At 39.9% G+C, this 16,485-nt stretch overlaps 1 protein-coding gene across 3 annotated transcripts in view; it reads left to right on the top strand.

Moving 5' to 3' along the window:
• SPATA5 (spermatogenesis associated 5) overlaps positions 1 to 16,034 on the top strand; it is a 370,905-nt gene extending 354,871 nt beyond the window's left edge. For all 3 annotated transcript variants that reach the window (XM_047856894.1, XM_047856888.1, XM_047856889.1), the window contains one exon: positions 14,906 to 16,034. In XM_047856894.1, coding sequence (XP_047712850.1) covers positions 14,906 to 15,082 — 177 coding nt within the window. In that variant the 3' untranslated portion in view covers positions 15,083 to 16,034. The remainder of the gene's footprint in view (positions 1 to 14,905) is intronic.
• Positions 16,035 to 16,485: the final 451 nt, after the last annotated feature.

Below are 16,485 nucleotides of genomic sequence, written 5' to 3'. Positions count from 1 at the left end.
CCTCTCTTCTCAGGGGCAAGAATTGGGCAGGTTTACAAAGTATGGTGGTGCTGTCATGAAAGACACTTCCAGTCATCTTTCAGCCACTCAGCTGATATAATGAAGTCAGAGCACTGCAGGCTTCAAATGCTGTCCATTTCATTCCCCTGTTCCTTAAGCCTTGTCAACACACATTTCCAGTTACATGCATTTCCAGTTACAATTGAATTCAGGGACTGTCTCCAAATAAAATTTCCATAACTTCCAAACTAAACAGCTCCAGACTTGAACCTTGTATGTATTAGCTATTTATGGCCCTTCCCCCGTAAAAAGTTGAGTTTTTGTTTGCTTTCTTTTCTGATTTTCGTTGTGACTTCTCCAACTGATAAGAAAGAGAATGGATTTAACACAAAGATAACTTTAACCATAACCTATTCTGGAATCATCATTCAAAAGAATAGCTTTACTTTTTTCCTATAGCTTCCATAATCATTTCCAAAGAAATTGACTGGTGGCCCCTAAGGCTTTTCAACTTTATCATATTTTGGATATCTGTGGCCTGGAAATCAGTTGTACAGCTCAGAATGTTACCTGAACCCCTAATGAGCAGCATGGTCTAAGAAAACAGCAGCTAGAAACAACTGGAGCCCCCTGCAGCATGCTGAGCAGTGTTTTTTTGGAAGCATGGCCAGCTAGAAGCAAGGGAGGCCATTGCACCACTGGGCACAAGTTCCAGAGTGGCATCTTCTCACAGAACATTTAGAGGTAATATGTTGCCAAGAGAACATTTGAGAGCATTGTATAAGCAACACAAGTTTACCTGCACATAGAGAAAGAGGAAAGCCACTTTTTACATCCTCCCTTTGATTCCTTCCACCCGCCAACATACGCCTGCCTTAAATCACCTGTACTTCCAGCCCTTCCATGGATCTTCACCTCCTGCCTCCAAAAACATTACAGAATTGCCATGTCATCACAGTGTGACCACAGATACACACACACACACACACACACACACACACACACACACACAGTTGATTTGGTACAGGGGAATGACCTACCTCAATATGGCCCCATCATCATACCCTTCTCCCCAGCCACAGTGATTGGACCACGGTACTCAGACACTTTCCACAGGAGTTTTCATCACTGAAACTGAGAAAATGAGGACTTGGTAGTGGCTGAAGCTGTAAGATATAAAACATAAAAACCGTATTGCCATGTTTTCTACTATGTGGGGAAAACCACTCTGTAGTTAAAGAGGAATAAAACCAAATAAAGTACAGAGAGAAGCAGAGAATCCTGATAGCATTCAAGTCCCTGGTTCCAGATGGTCTGCTGTGCCCAGCCTCACTCTTGTCCTTAGGTTCTGTTAGATTCAATAATATCCTTATAATAAATTCCTCCTTTTGATTCTAATTAGGTTTCTGTCCCTAGCAGTTGAGCCCTAATATACAGCAGATGTCACAGCTGATTGCACCTATTTCCAGACACAAGAGAAGCTGAGGCAGAATTCAGTCCACCTTGCTCAGAGGCATTCACAAATGTAGTGTGAAAACTACTTATGAGTCTCCTTTGATTAAAGTTAGCCTGGTCGCATTTGTTACGGCAATTAAAGAATACATAGCCTTAAAAGTCTTTTCAGTACTTGGGTTTCTTCTTAAAGTAAATAAATCAAAAGTGTTCATTAAAAGATTGATATAAAAATTTAATAATTCTGAGGTTAACCTAAAAACTTAGCCTAATCTTCCATGGGAACATTTGTGTATGTGTGTGTGGGTTTTAAATTCCACAAATATTACTAAAATGAGCAGCCGGCAGAAAGATGTTTTAAAATATTCTGTTTCAGCATGTAAAATCTCGTTTTATTACAGAATTCTTTTGTTAAAGGCACAGACAGCTATGCTGGGTTACTGCCAGAGTGATGGGATTTTAACAGTTCGGTTAATTTTAAAAGATTTGCAAATGCTGGGTTTCAGAACTACATGGTAAAATGTACTGTGCACTTTAAAAACTGCTTAAACTCATGCCACATCTTGTGAACTTACATTGCATCTGCAAATGAGTGTGCACGTGTATGCACGTGTGTGTGTAAACACAATTGTCTACCTTCATATGTATGTATGTATATGTTTATTTCAAAGAGAACAGAGCTGGGGGGAGAGAGCAAGATGGACCTGTAAAATAATTCAGAATTTCCCTTGGCTTTCCCATTCTTTAGTGTAACTATGGAATGAGTACAAAGGATATCTTGAACACACTGTTGCAAAGGTGATATGGGTTTATTTCCAGTTAGATACCAGCATGCTAAAATGGAGGTGCTTGTTCCCAGGGTGTACCCTATCTAAAATCTAGTGATTAGATCTACAAATGAAAAAGTACACCCTTAAGAGGAAAGTCTTGACACTTGCTTCAATTTTCTCCATTTTATAACATTATAGAGTGCTTTTATGTGTATGTATTTTACCATTTATAATAGAAAATACATTAAGGTTGCAAAATAGCTTCCACTGTATCATAATCCCCTTGTGTTCAGTTGACTCATCTCTGTGAAAAAGAAAAATTCTTTTCATGAGAAATGTCTGTCAGTCTCTTTCCAATGATATATTTTTTTGATGGTTAGGAATCTGAGCAAAGTTTGCCTAGTATAAAACAATTAGGTAAAAGTATGGATACAGTCTTGAAATATATTAAATATACATACTCAAATTCACTCAATTTTATGTCTTTAGATTTTAAGAACTTAATGAATAATTTGTGCTTTAAAAATTCACCATTAGCTCTTTAATGTACTAACTGCCACATTTCTGATAACCAAGCCAATCCCACTAAGTGATAATTTAAGGCACCTTTTAAATTAAATTTTTAATGATTTTTTTATTATCAATAAGTAGTTTCATCTACCTTGCTTTCCCACAACACCTTCTACATCTGTTGATTGCTCTAATGGCCTTTCTCATAGTTTTTAGTTTAGTCTTTACAACTGGACATTTTTAAGTCTTTATTTAGGAAACTTTCTGGCTTTTTCATTGCTGAACTTGACATAAACCTTGTTCTCTCATAAGCAGTTTTGCAAAGGAGGTAAGAAGGAATAGTTAGGTTCCATAATCCATTAAGTAATGGACTTAAGGTCAGAAGAGAAACATGTAAGTATTTTAGTTAGTCTTCATAAACCAAATTATCTTTATTCCCCACCTTGACTTGGACTATGAGTAACTAATGAAAATGATTGTCCTGTGTGGCTTTTACAGGTACTTGTAACTTCTTCTAAGTTGTATCACATACATAATGATTTTAGTATCAAAACGTAAGAGCTGTATCTCATGTGTCTTTCAAATCAATAAACACAAAGATTTTCCTTTTTTCCCTTTTTAATGGAGATGCAGTATAAGACAATAAGCCATATAATTTTGCAGGTAAGAAAACAACCCCATCAGTTTCTAAATACCCAGTGTGTACTGTTATTACCAAACATCAAAGTCTACATTAGGTATTTAAGTCTGAAAATTCACTTATGGGCTAACTAAAATTGCACATAGTTAATATATGTCACTTGTAAATCCTAATCTTATCTTGGATACTTAGGTTTTTAATTCCTTAACTAGTGTGCTTAAATTTTCAGTCTTTGTGTATTACCTTAGCTTTTTTTTTTTTTAGTAAATGAAATACGATATTGGTCTTTAGGTTCCTCTTCATGTCAATAAAGACCTAAGTAAGTTATACCTGGTGGCAGCTGTTGAATGTTTATAAGGTACAAGAGGAAGGTCTAAGAAAGCAAAAACTACTTTCCCGTTACAGGGATTAACTCCACATTGTAACTCCTGTACTCCTCAACTGTGATAATTCTAGCCAAATTACATTCTTACAATAATAAGATAGCTATTATTATGAAGCACTCATAGGATTTTAAAAGATTTGGAATATAGTAACTATAGCACAGTGATTCTTAACCCTTTTTGGATAATGGTTTCTTTTTTAGAATATGATGAACACTTTGAACCATCTTTCTAGAAAAAAAAGAAAAAATATATATGTATATGTAAGTTTTTAAGGGTTTCAATATATTCTTAGATCCATTTGGATATCCATAGACCCTAGGTTAAAAATCTTTATTATATGGCCAATAAGCACACAAAACTGGTAAAGTTTTTACATATAATATGATGTGCATAAAGTATAAGATAAGTAATTGTAAGTAATCTTTTCACTCCCTGTCATGTGCTGATGGTATGCTTAGTGTTTGCTCACCAGGACCTATCTTCAGAAGCCCCCTAGCTAGCTACAAATTGTCAAGTCATTTTTTTTCTGTTTAACACAGATAGCCATTAAACAGCATCCCATACTCTATAAAATGATTTTAGAGATGCCATGCAAGGCTGCTGATCGGCTGGACCAGCATGCAGCCGCCCAGAGAATGGAAAAAGAGAAAGGAGCTCACTATAGATTAAAACTGAGCATTAGGGTGGGTGAAATGGGTTGAAGGTGGCCAAAAGGTACAAACTTCCAGTTATGAAATAAGTCTTGGAGATGTAATGTACAGCATAGTGACTATAGTTAATAATCGTGTGTTGTGTATTTGAAAATCACTAAGAGAGTAGATCTTAAAAGTTCTCATCACACACACAAAAAAGTGTGTAACTATGTGGTGATGATAGATGTTACACTGTGGTGATCATTTCATAATATATATGTATACTGAATCATGTTGTATATCTGAAAGTAATATAATGTCCTATTCCATCATTGCTCAAAAAAAAAAAAAATGACTGGCTGTAAAGGGGGAAAACGATCTAACTCCCAAGTACTCTACTCTGTGAGAGCTCAAAGATCCCGAGCTGAACAAAATGCAAAAAAAGCTACCCAGGGCATCTGTGACGCTACAGAGTTTCAGAGGAAACATTTTTATGTGTGTGTTAGTAGGGCAAGATGTGGGGACTGGCTGTGAAGATGGCTGACAGGAGAGAAAACATGTGGTGTGGTTTAACACCACTGCCTACACCTTCCCCCTACCCATCCCCAAAGCCACCACCTCCCTATCTCCCACAACACTGGCAGAGAGGATCAAACCCTCCAGACTTAGAGGAGAGGCTTATAGCAAGCTGACCTTTCCTGGGTCTCCTCTCCCAAAAACATTCCCTGTCCTGCTCTTCTCTCCTCTTTGCCTGGAGCCAACCTCAAGGTCTCCCATTTATGGATGCTTTTACCCAAGAACTGGTACCTTTTCCAGCTTTCTGGCCATAGCTTGGTCGGCAGTCTTACAAGATTCACAAGTACACACCTCCACTTAGGATGAATCATTGTTCCCAAGACGTTTTTACCTTTTTAACGCATAGTAGACAATTATCTTGGCTGCAGTTGTCACAGCAGGAGGTGTGTGTGTGTGTATGTGTGTGTGTGTGTGTGTGTGTGTGTGGTTAAGGCAAAAACTAATTTATATCACTGTTCAGAGATGACCTCAGCAGGAGACCTTTTTGCAGACTCCCAAAGGTCAAGGGACATGCTAACCTGTTATGTTGGGGAGTAGAGCAGAGCAAAGGCTGGAGACCCTTTATGGGACTTCAAGTCTAGTGAGGGAGATAGACATTTACCACAGATAACTCTATATGCTTCCTGGAAACTGTGATATGATAGAATAGTTCAAGTTGCTACCAGACCATTAAACAAGTGATCCTGAAGCAATCAGACCTGGGAAGATAGTGAGTTTGCCTCCAGGAATGCCTCCCAATGGAAATGTTTACACTGAACTTTGAAGGGTAAATAGGTTAGCCAGTACTGTGCACATCTTGTTCCATGAAAACATTTTGTTTTCTTCACTGCTCTATTCCTGTGGGTACGTTGTACCTGGTACCGTGCAGGTGGTCAATAAAGACTTTTTGAGTAAAGGAATGAATTAGGGGCTCCCAATATCTGTTTGCCCTCTCACCCCTTCTCCTACTACATGGTTCCTGCTTTTTGCATTACCATACGAGTTGGTGTATTTTTTTTTCAAAACTAAAAATACTTTTTTTCTTATATGGTTTAATTAATGTTAGAAACATTTAAAATTCCCATAGGTACATATGGTTGTAGAAACAGTAAGAATGAAAACTCCCAAGTCTTTCTTTCCCCAGCTCTTTCCTCTGTGGAATGATAGATTTGTTTGTAAATTGTAAAAAAAAAAAAAAAAAAAAAAAAATGAAAACTAGGATGGGCTTCTCCGAGCAGGTGGTAATGATGAAAGGTTGCACATTTGATGTACATAAACTTAAGTGTTATGTACAGATCAGCAAAATTAAGCAACCAATGGACTCCTCCACCTTCTTTAATGTCATTAAGCTTTAGTGTGTTTTTACAGAAATTCTTTTCTTTTGACTCAGTACCAGGCATGGCATTCTAGATAGTGACTTTAACATAATCCCAGATGGATTAATTATCATAAAGCTTATTTTGCAGACAGTCTAAGGAATTTAGCCCAAGGGCAATAGGCAATTCCTTAAATCTGAAGTTTGCCCCCCACGATCCTCACTTCTAGCCTCATCACATAAAAAGTTTTCGGTGAGGTGGCACTGTGAAGTTCCCTAAAGCAAGCGCGACTCTCTTCCCGTCTGAATTCCCTTCTCGGGCCCTGTTTTACGCCGTGAGCTGCTTTCTTGGCAGCTTGGGGCGCCCCTCGCCGTTTGTGCGTGTGACAGCCTGACTTCCATCTGCTGCTCTGCGGCCAGGAGCCTGCTGCGCTCCCTTCAGTCACATCTTTCATGCCCGGCCATTCAGCCACCTTTCAGCACGTCTCAATGGGCCGGGGAGAATGGGCCCTCGGCATCCACATGAGCACATAATCTCCCAGGTAGCCTCCTCCTTGAAGCACCTCCAGTGCACGCTGTTCGCAAACAGCAGGACACCACTCTCTACTGGGCTCCTAATCCCTCCGACACACAGGGGAAGGAGGTCGCCGGGCTGTGAAAGAGAAAAGAAAGGCGAGGGGGCGGGAGGGCGGGAGCGCACACAATGTCAGCCCGCGGCCGCCAGCGGCTGCGCCACAATCAGCGCCAGCTGCAGCCCAATTAAGCTCAACAGGTCACAGGTGTTCCAGACAGAAGATGCTTTTAACAAAACCACTTTCTTGAAAATACCTAAGACTTTTTAAAGCACTGCAGCCCATTTCTTTTGGTGGATTCTTTAAAGCTATTTAGTACACTTGAAATACAAAGAAGCTGAAGAGCACATTTAGGCCTCGCTGGAAGGCGCCCTTTCTTCTTGCCAAACAGCAGGAGCAGCAGCGCGGCCGCCGCAGGGCCCGGGGAACACCGCTCTGCCTCTGCGTGGATTCTGTGCAGCTGCCCGGGCCTGGGCTGGGGCGGCTCTCTTCTCCGGTTCCATCCCTGCGGATACTCTGCCGCGTACCGTGCCGTTCACCTGCTCGTGCTAGAAACTGCCCCCTGGCTGTATCCCTGTACTCATACCCTGCAGTCCCTAGGCTGCCGCGGCCGGTTCCCTAAGAACTTTGAAGCAGCACTGCCAGGGACTGATTAAACTAGGTACACGAGGTCAGCTCTCCAGAGCCGCGGTTCTCACCGTCCGAGGACACCCTATGAATAAGCCTCCTCTTCCGGCACGTTTAAAATTCCCGACTTTTTCTCCACAGATCTGAGGCCTTCCTTTGCCTGCAGAGTGGGGTGATGGGAGCCAAACAGAACGTCAGCTGTGTTACCCTCCCGCCTCTCTTGGAGGACACATAATCTCTGCGAGGTCGTTAGGAACTTGGTGACGGTCAAGTTAGCATTTCAACCTGCCGGTTGGAAGTGCGCAAGCAGTTCTTAGCTCCCCCATTAGGCCTACTTGGGGCAGCATCCCTTTTTCCCAACCTTACATGCCACTCATGGGGATGTGTTCCTGATGTCCTTCTCATAATCTGGTTACAGCCAACAGAAAAGGGCACATACTACCCAGGCCTTATTTGGAAGTCGAAGCAATTGTACGTAAATTAATGTTGGGCTTCTAATCTGTCAGTGCCCAGGAAAGAAGGTGGTGCTCCTGTTAAACTGGAAAGAACACAGGCAGGGCTATAGCACAGGATACCCAAAGTACCGCCCAGCATTTTCAGGTTTTTCTACCCAATGACTAGGTTTTGGTAAAGTCTTTGCCTTGATTATTTGTCACATCATTTTTTTTTAACTACTGCCTGCTTAGAAACCGTGTGGGTTTTCATTTTCGCAGTACCCCTGTTTCTCTTTTACTAAGCTGAGCCACCTGTTTAAACTCTTCTTGTCTCGTGCATTGGGGGAAAGAACCCTAGGCTGTGTATAAGAGGTTTCATTTTTTTTCCACAGTGAAGTAAGACATTGTTCTTATTCTTCATGGCATTCAGAATTCTGCACAATTGCCTCTTTTGCCCTTTTGCATTTAAAAGTGAGGTAATTAGATTTCCCAAGGTTCAATGGTCAAGAGCCTTCTCCTCCTGGGAAGTTGCTTCCCCACACCCTCCCGAGTGGAGTTGTCTCACGTAATCCAGTTATTGCTGTTTTGTTCTTCTAAAGGCACTGCTTTTTCAGAAGGCAAGTATAGCATAAAAATTCATACTCATGTGTCCTCTTTCATTGCTGAGTTACTTTTTCCCTGCATTTGAAAATGATTACTATTTTCCTCAGTGACTTTGTTTTGAGGATTTCTAAATATTTTCACTAAAAATTCTTTCCTTTCCTACCTGTCAGGAGCTCATTTCAGATACACCTTAATAGAGAGTTCCTGCTTTTTTTTTTTTTTTTTTTTTTTTTTTTTTAAAATTTTTTTTTCAACGTTTATTTATTTTGGGGACAGAGAAAGACAGAGCATGAATGGGGGAGGGGCAGAGAGAGGGAGACACAGAATCGGAAACAGGCTCCAGGCTCTGAGCCATCAGCCCAGAGCCTGACGCGGGGCTCGAACTCACGGACCGCGAGATCGTGACCTGGCTGAAGTCGGACGCTTAACCGACTGCGCCACCCAGGCGCCCCAGAGAGTTCCTGCTTTTTATGTTGTCTTTGAGGTATCTGTTGGCTCTATTACTATTGTAGAATACATGAAAAGAGAATTTGTGGCATGTTGGCACCAAAGAAATGGGTGTCATGGCCACCGAAACAACGTGTCTTAGTTTAGCTCTGACAATGAAATCTTAGGCCCACTCTGCTTGTCTTTTGTCTCATTTTCTCATTTTCCCAAACAAATAATACTTTCACTTTTGCAGCAAGGCACATATACATCTTAAAAGTTTGGGAATAAATTTTTTAGTCAAAACTGAAAAAAGAACACAGACTTCAGACACTCAGTTTTACAGAGCCAGCCAAAACAGTGTTGCTTTTCCAGCCTAATGGCGAAAGCAACCTTACTGGTAGTTGGCTAATAATTCATTTAAATGATCTAGTCTGCAGCCTATGGGGGAAGAGAAGGACATGGTGAAGGGATTAGGGGAAAGCTTCCAAAATCCTTTTTGCCAAAGATATTAATGCATTCGAGTGCCAAGAGTTTTCTTTCTAAACGGGTTGGTTTAACATTCCAGACAGTCTGTGATTCAAATTCATCTATTCATCTATTCATCTACACATCTTCTCATGAGGTTCTTCTGTAGCCTCATGGAAGAAATTCAGCTGAATTCCCCCATCACTGAACAGTCCCAGATTCCATGTGGTTTTGAATGCGATGCCAGGAGAATGATGAGTTGTGTGGTCCCTGTATACACTGTATACACTGTATACATATATATACATATATATATATATATATACATACACACACACATACACTGTATACATATATATGTGTATATATATATATATATATATACACTGTATACATATATATATGTATGTGTATATATATACACACTGTATACATATATATATGTATGTGTGTATATATATATATATACACACACACACACACACACACACACACACACACAGTGTATACAGTGTATACAGGGACCACACAACTCATCATTCTCCTGGCATCCATATATATATATATATATATATATATATATATATATATACACATATATATGTATATATATACATATGCATACTTATACTTATCTCATTAGGTTTTCTTACAAACTTTAGAGATAGTAATGAGAAAACTCCCACTTGAAGTTAAAAGCCCTTGTCAGTTTCTGTAGTATCCAATCCCAAATAAAGAGAGATGTATTGGCAAATTTAATCTAAAAAAGACCTCACTCTTTCAGAGTTTAATACAGAAAAGAAAATCCATCAACAGTTGATTGATACCAGGTTATTTTCATCAAATGGGACAAAAGATCACCATTTGCACAATTTTGGGGTTCTCCCCCCCCCACCACCAAAGCTTCCATTTCAGTCCCCAAACCTAATATAAATTACTGCATTATTAGTAAATTTTCAGGCATGTTTCTTCATTACAGCACAGTTTTTCCCATGACAACACAGCAAAAACGTTCCTGTCCCTATGTAACAAATTTTGATACCTCAGGAAGCTTCCCTCAAAATAACACAGACATACTTGTATTCTTGATAAAATTTCTAATTTCTATTACTTCTAAGGAAGGAACTAGATTTAAAGTAGGTCCCCAGACTAAAACATTGCTTAAGACAACATATATCACAGTGTTAAACAATTTTTGTTACTAATGTAACTGACAAAGTACAACTGACAAAAGTGTAGGTTATATGAAACATAGATTAAAATATTATAGGATATAGACCAAATATGAAAAAGATACATATAATGTGTACTTTTTGGAAACTTTGTTTATAGTTAAGGAACTATTCAGTTCGATTCAACAAATATGCATTGACCATTTGTATCTCCAGAACCCAAATGTGTGCTGTGGCTGCTGCATTTTGACCCCATTAAACAGACTGGTCCTTCTCCAGTATCTTTTTTCTCCCTTGCCCTCTTTTCTCCATTCTGGAATAGGAGAGAGCAAAAGAAAAAAAAAAAAGGCTATGAAATAGGCAAAAGCCATATTGTGTCCTTATTGAATTGTTTTGTACTGGTTAACACCTTCGAGAACGTTTGCTGAAGATCACCAGTAATTCAAGAGATAGCCACTTATAGGTGTTCTGCCAAAACCAGGGCAATTCTGTGTATTGTGGGAAACAGAATATATGTACTGTTACCTAAAACTTGATCACGAAATACTTGTTCCTCTGAAAAGACATTAATATGGCAGGGCAAATGCTGGCAGGGGCCCTGAGAGCAAGCTGCACTTTTCTTGGGAAGTATGATATCTTTGGAACTCATGCTAAAGTAAGTGACCCCAGAGCAAATAGAAACCACCCATCATGAAATGAGCCTCCTAAGAATACTTCCATTTTCACACCTACCTTTCTATTTGGGTTAAGAGAGAATCAATAATCCAATTAATGCTTTCATTTTGGAATTTCTAAGAAGCTCTTTCATGAGGAAGAAATAAAAACAAAGGAACCTTTAGGAGTTATTCTCTATCAGCTGCTTGTGCATCAGCTGCTTGTGAATTGGGTTTAGAGATTTAGAGATGACTGCCATTGACTAGCCTTCACTGTCATTATGGCCCACATGACTTCTGAAAACTATCATTGTTATTTTTAGTGACATTTTGATGACAGAACTTCTCTCTCTCTCTCTCTCTCTCTCTCTCTCTCTCTCTCTTTAAATTCTTCATTTTGGCTACTGAGGCTGGAAGAGTACAATCTCTGGTCTCTTTCTCCCCACCTTGCTGTTTCTTTGCTCACTTTATCCCTCCTGCTCAGAATGCCCTTTTCTCCCCTATACGTATATCTAAATTCCGTCCTTCCCAGTTCGGTTTATGAAGCAGTAATTTCTCTCTTCTTTCCATACCAAAGCACTTTTCCTTTTGCCTTACTTAACAGTACCTCTAATACCATGCCACATTGGACAATTGATGTTCATTCCCTACTGGTTTGAGAGTACCAGAAGACAGATACCACATCTTGGACATCTCTGAATCCTCTACTGGGCCTCATCTAGTTGTTATACAGAGTAGTTATTCAGTGGATGTTGATTGATGAAAGAGTGACTGGTTAATGATTTATAGTGTCTTACTTCCTCTCAATTACTAGTTGTGTATTGCTAAGCAAATATGATAGGAAAATAAAAATGGTAGAAAGTATTGCCTAATTGACTGGTTCTTCAGAGCATCCCTGATAAATAATATAAAACAGGAAAACATTTATCGAAGCAAGTGTTGAATTCAGATAGTCCTTCTGCCACTCTGGAAGTGCTAACAACTGTGATCTGTCTTCTGTACAGAGGAAGACACCTTTCTATGTGGCATCTGAATACCAGGATTCAGCTGCTCTGATTCCCTTGTCATTGTCTCTCAAAGGTTCTACAGGGCATCTCTTTCTAACTCAGACATTGTTAGTGCTCTCGTCAAAACTCTGTCCAACTTTTCTATACCTCACAATTTTGTAGTTCTCCAAATTGGATGGAATTGTTAATTAAGGGTCAGGCCAGTCCTAAATATAGTAGGAGAATTACTCTTGAGTGTTAACATATGCTGGAGGCTCTAAGCTACAAACATCCAGCTTTCAAGTGGCTGTTACTGCTCTGACCACATCTCGCCACCAGTGCCCCCCCATCACTGTCCTGGAAGCTGCCACATAAAAGCAAAAAGCAATTTATAGCTTAGGAAAATCTATAGACAGAGATGTGAAGGAAAGAAAGTTGATCTGCAAGAGGAATTGCTCAGGGTTGCTGACCCTAAGGACAGCCTTCAAGGCCTCAGTGACCTGTCACTTCCCATTACCTACATTTCTCTACCATGCCTTGTTAGGCTATCTGAGATTCCGATGATTAGAGGAGTATAACCATTTCTTCTCCCAGTTTGATTACTGTATATTGAGAGAGGAAGCCTACTAGACTGTTAGTTCTCTTTCTCAGATGTACCAGCAGTGTGAGCTACTCACTATCTGGCCATGTGAACCAAATTCCAGGAACTTGGAGAGGTTCCAGACAGCCTTGTGGTCACCTCTCCCTTTCCTCCACCCAACCTCCCTACCCCCTCCCCCCCACCAGCTTACTGCGTTTATCTGGCCACTCTGTTTGCCATGCTCCCATCAGATATTGTACACTATTAGTGGGATCCCTGAATTATACAAAATCGAGGGGCGGGGCGGGGAGTGTTCACATAGCAATTAATTAGTACTGCCATTAGCATTGTCTAGCACATGGGGTAGGTACTCAGTAAATGTCTGTAGCCATTATGTACTGGATCCAGTATTCTCTGAGGTAAGTCTCAGTTATGAAGTGTGCAAGACATGGCACTGGTGACTTCTGTACTCCACTTAGCATGGGAAAGGACCCACATGATGGAAACATTCCCTGTACCGTCTCAGACGAAGAGCTAGAAGTCCACCAGCCAGCAGGAAATTCAGGCCTTTCTGCCTCTCCCACTGATTCTTCAAACTTTTCAGCCTTGCAGCTATTGCTTCAAATTCTTGCAGGTAACAGAAGTGCTGCTGAGATGGAGGGAAGGAAGGAGTTGAGGCTTTTCTCCACTTTGTTCCTTTTTCCTCCCTTTGTGGAGGTCCTCAAGGTCCCTTTGGAACAGAGTGGAACCATTGGATAGCCAGTTTACCATGCTAGGCATTTCATGTGCTTTTACTGTGCTTATTAATTATTATATCTTGTTTTCAAAATAACTCTCTCTGCGCCAGTATATGTGATGAAGTTATTTTACTAAGCCCTGGAAGTTTTGTTTTTTTCCTTCAACAAGTTGGTAGCCACTCTTTTTGGAAAACATTAACATGCATAAGCACTATAGTAACTTCAGTGCTCATTAATGAAGCCCAGAACTAATAGTTACATTGTCGTAATTTGACAAAGCCATCTAAATCTATGCAAGTTTTTTGAAAGCTCCCTAAACATGCTGCTAAATCCCCTAAAAAGCTACTAAACTGCTTTGGCAGCCATTAGCCCAGCATAAGCAGAGGAACTCTTTTCAGTAAGTGAACAAACAGAGAAAATATGCTGAATGGCTGGACAAATGTGTTTCAGCTGGCCCTTTCATTTACCGATATAAAGGTGCAGTCAGTATCAATCACTGTTTTCCCTGTTGCCCTGAAAATCACAATATCTCTTTTCATCCCACAAGCTCTTTTCACCACAGTAATGTGTCTTTAGAATGACACTGGCATCAGCCTGCTTCCGCTGTCTGAAGTCCAGAGAGCTTAAAAACACATTTCAGGATTCAAGACTTGAACCTTCCTCCCCTTCCGCTTTCCTACCGCCCACTCTGTCCTCCCTCCTTCTGCATCCATTCCACCCCCTCCCCAGATTCTTTTCAATTCTTGCAGCTTTCCTCACTGAGTAAACAAAATTCACTTCTCTGTTCTAAAGCAGCTCTCCAAAGTAAACTTAGAAAACTCTATCTGATATTCCCAAGATTTAAGAACTTGTTCAAGAGATGCACATAAAGAAATGCTTTTACATGTCGGTAATACATCAAAGGTTGAAAGTAATGTGGAAATGCTATGCCATGACAAGGTGCGCTGATGCGCAGGACTTCACTGTATATCGGAGTAGCTCCCTCCTCTGCCCTCACCCCCTTATCACTTGGTACTTACCTGCCCCCACCACACATACACACTCATCTTTTGTCATCTTGTATTAGAAGTATGTGCCTGTGTGTCTGTTCCACCTTTTATCAGTTGTGGGCTTCTTAAGAACGAATGCCATATCTTATATATCTTTTTGCTGCTCCTGATTCTGAGTACTTACTACATGGTTTTGGAATGAAGATGATTACTTTTTGTCCTTTTGAAAACTGAAGTGGAATAACCATGAAGATAAATGTTGGCAAGGGTGCTTATAGTTGAAGCAGTTACCACGGATGAATATTTGAAATATATTCAGTTGAATCCATTGAAATATTGATTGTCTTTTCTCTCCCCTTTTTTGTTTTGTATGTTTGTTTTTGTATGTTTTGCTTCAGATTATAGCTGTCTGTAGAGAGGCGGCTCTTCTGGCTCTGGAAGAAGACATTCAAGCCAACCACATTATGAGAAGACATTTTACTCAAGCCTTGAGCACTGTGACACCCAGAATTCCTAAATCATTGAGACGTTTCTATGAAGAGTATCAGGAGAAGAGCGGGCTACATACACTCTGAGAAAGTATGCATGTTCAGTATGCTAAAAATGCTTTCTAGAGAAAACTTGTTTCTTTTTAAAATTTTGTCTTGAGAGTGTCCCAAAAAAACCTCTCATAAGCAAAATGTCTGAAACTGAGAGGCTTCAGTGTTTAAAGACATTTTAAATCATATGGATACAATGAGAATGTCCATGAAAATCTTTGGACACAACTTTAAGTCAGTTTTATCTGGAAATGTGTGCTGTTTTAAAGAGCAAACTTCAGCTTTTTCATTTTTGACCTAGTTTATTCATCTCATGAAATGCTTTCCTCACTCCAGAATCTGTTTCACTGCATTACTAAATGCCCAGCCTGTGAGCCTCAGTTTTATACAAGAACATAGAAAATGCATGTGTTTGGGCACCTAAGTGGTTCAGTCATTTAAGTGTCCATCTCTTGATTTTAGCCCACAGTTTGTGAGTTCAAGTCCCACATAGGGCTCTGCACTGCCAGCGTGGAGCCTGCTTGGGATTCATTCTCCCTCTCTCTCTTTCTCTCCCTCCCTCTCTCTCTTTCTCTCACTCTCCCCCCACCACTTGCTCCTCTCTCTAAATAAATAAGTAAAAGAAAATGCGTGTGGATTAATCCATAGTGAGAAATATTTACAGACCATTATTTTTAAAGGCCAGCCAGTGGAATAGACAAATGCACAAACCAAACTTTTGTGGCCTTGTTTCTAGATATGTATTTGTTTTCATTATAATTCACACCTACATGTTTGCTTTGGCCTTCTTAATCATTACTTATGGCAATAAAAAAAGAGAGAGAGAGAGAATTGAGAGTTATTTCATGTAATCCCCCTTGCCAAGTTTAAAAAATTGGAAACATAGGGGCGCCTGGGTGTCTCAGTCGGTTAAGTGTCTGACTTCGGCTCAGATCGTGATCTCACGGTTCGTGATTTTGAACCCCATGTCAGGCTGTGTGCTGACAGCTCAGAACCTGGAACCTGCTTCAGATTCTGTGTCTACCTTTCTCTCTACCCCTCCCCCACTTGTGCTCTGTCTCTGTCTCTGTCTCTCTCTCTCTCTCTCTCAAAAATAAACAAACATTAAAAAAAAATTTTTTTAATTGGAAACATAAGCCCAGTTCAGGCCTAGAGCAATAGACTTGTTTTGTTTTGTTTCATAAGATACTATAAATAAATTGTATGCTCATGTTTTGAGTTGCACACATTTTCAGGTTACCAATAAACTTTTTCATTTCAAAGATAAACCAAATTAATTGTACTATTAGTCATATTTTCTTATGTTGCATTTTAAATATATCTATTTTTGCTCTTAATTCTTTATCTTTGGAATTTCTTGACACTTTAATATTCTATAAATATCTTTGAAAAACTGTCGGAAATCGATTCCCTGACTTCCAGTTCAGAAACTGGCAATG

This window comes from Prionailurus viverrinus, chromosome B1, assembly GCF_022837055.1.
Source record: "Prionailurus viverrinus isolate Anna chromosome B1, UM_Priviv_1.0, whole genome shotgun sequence".
In the NCBI taxonomy this organism is placed as follows: Eukaryota; Metazoa; Chordata; class Mammalia; order Carnivora; family Felidae; genus Prionailurus; species Prionailurus viverrinus.
The sequence above is the reverse complement of the archived record's forward strand: the minus strand, read 5'-3'. Positions and strand labels throughout refer to the sequence as shown.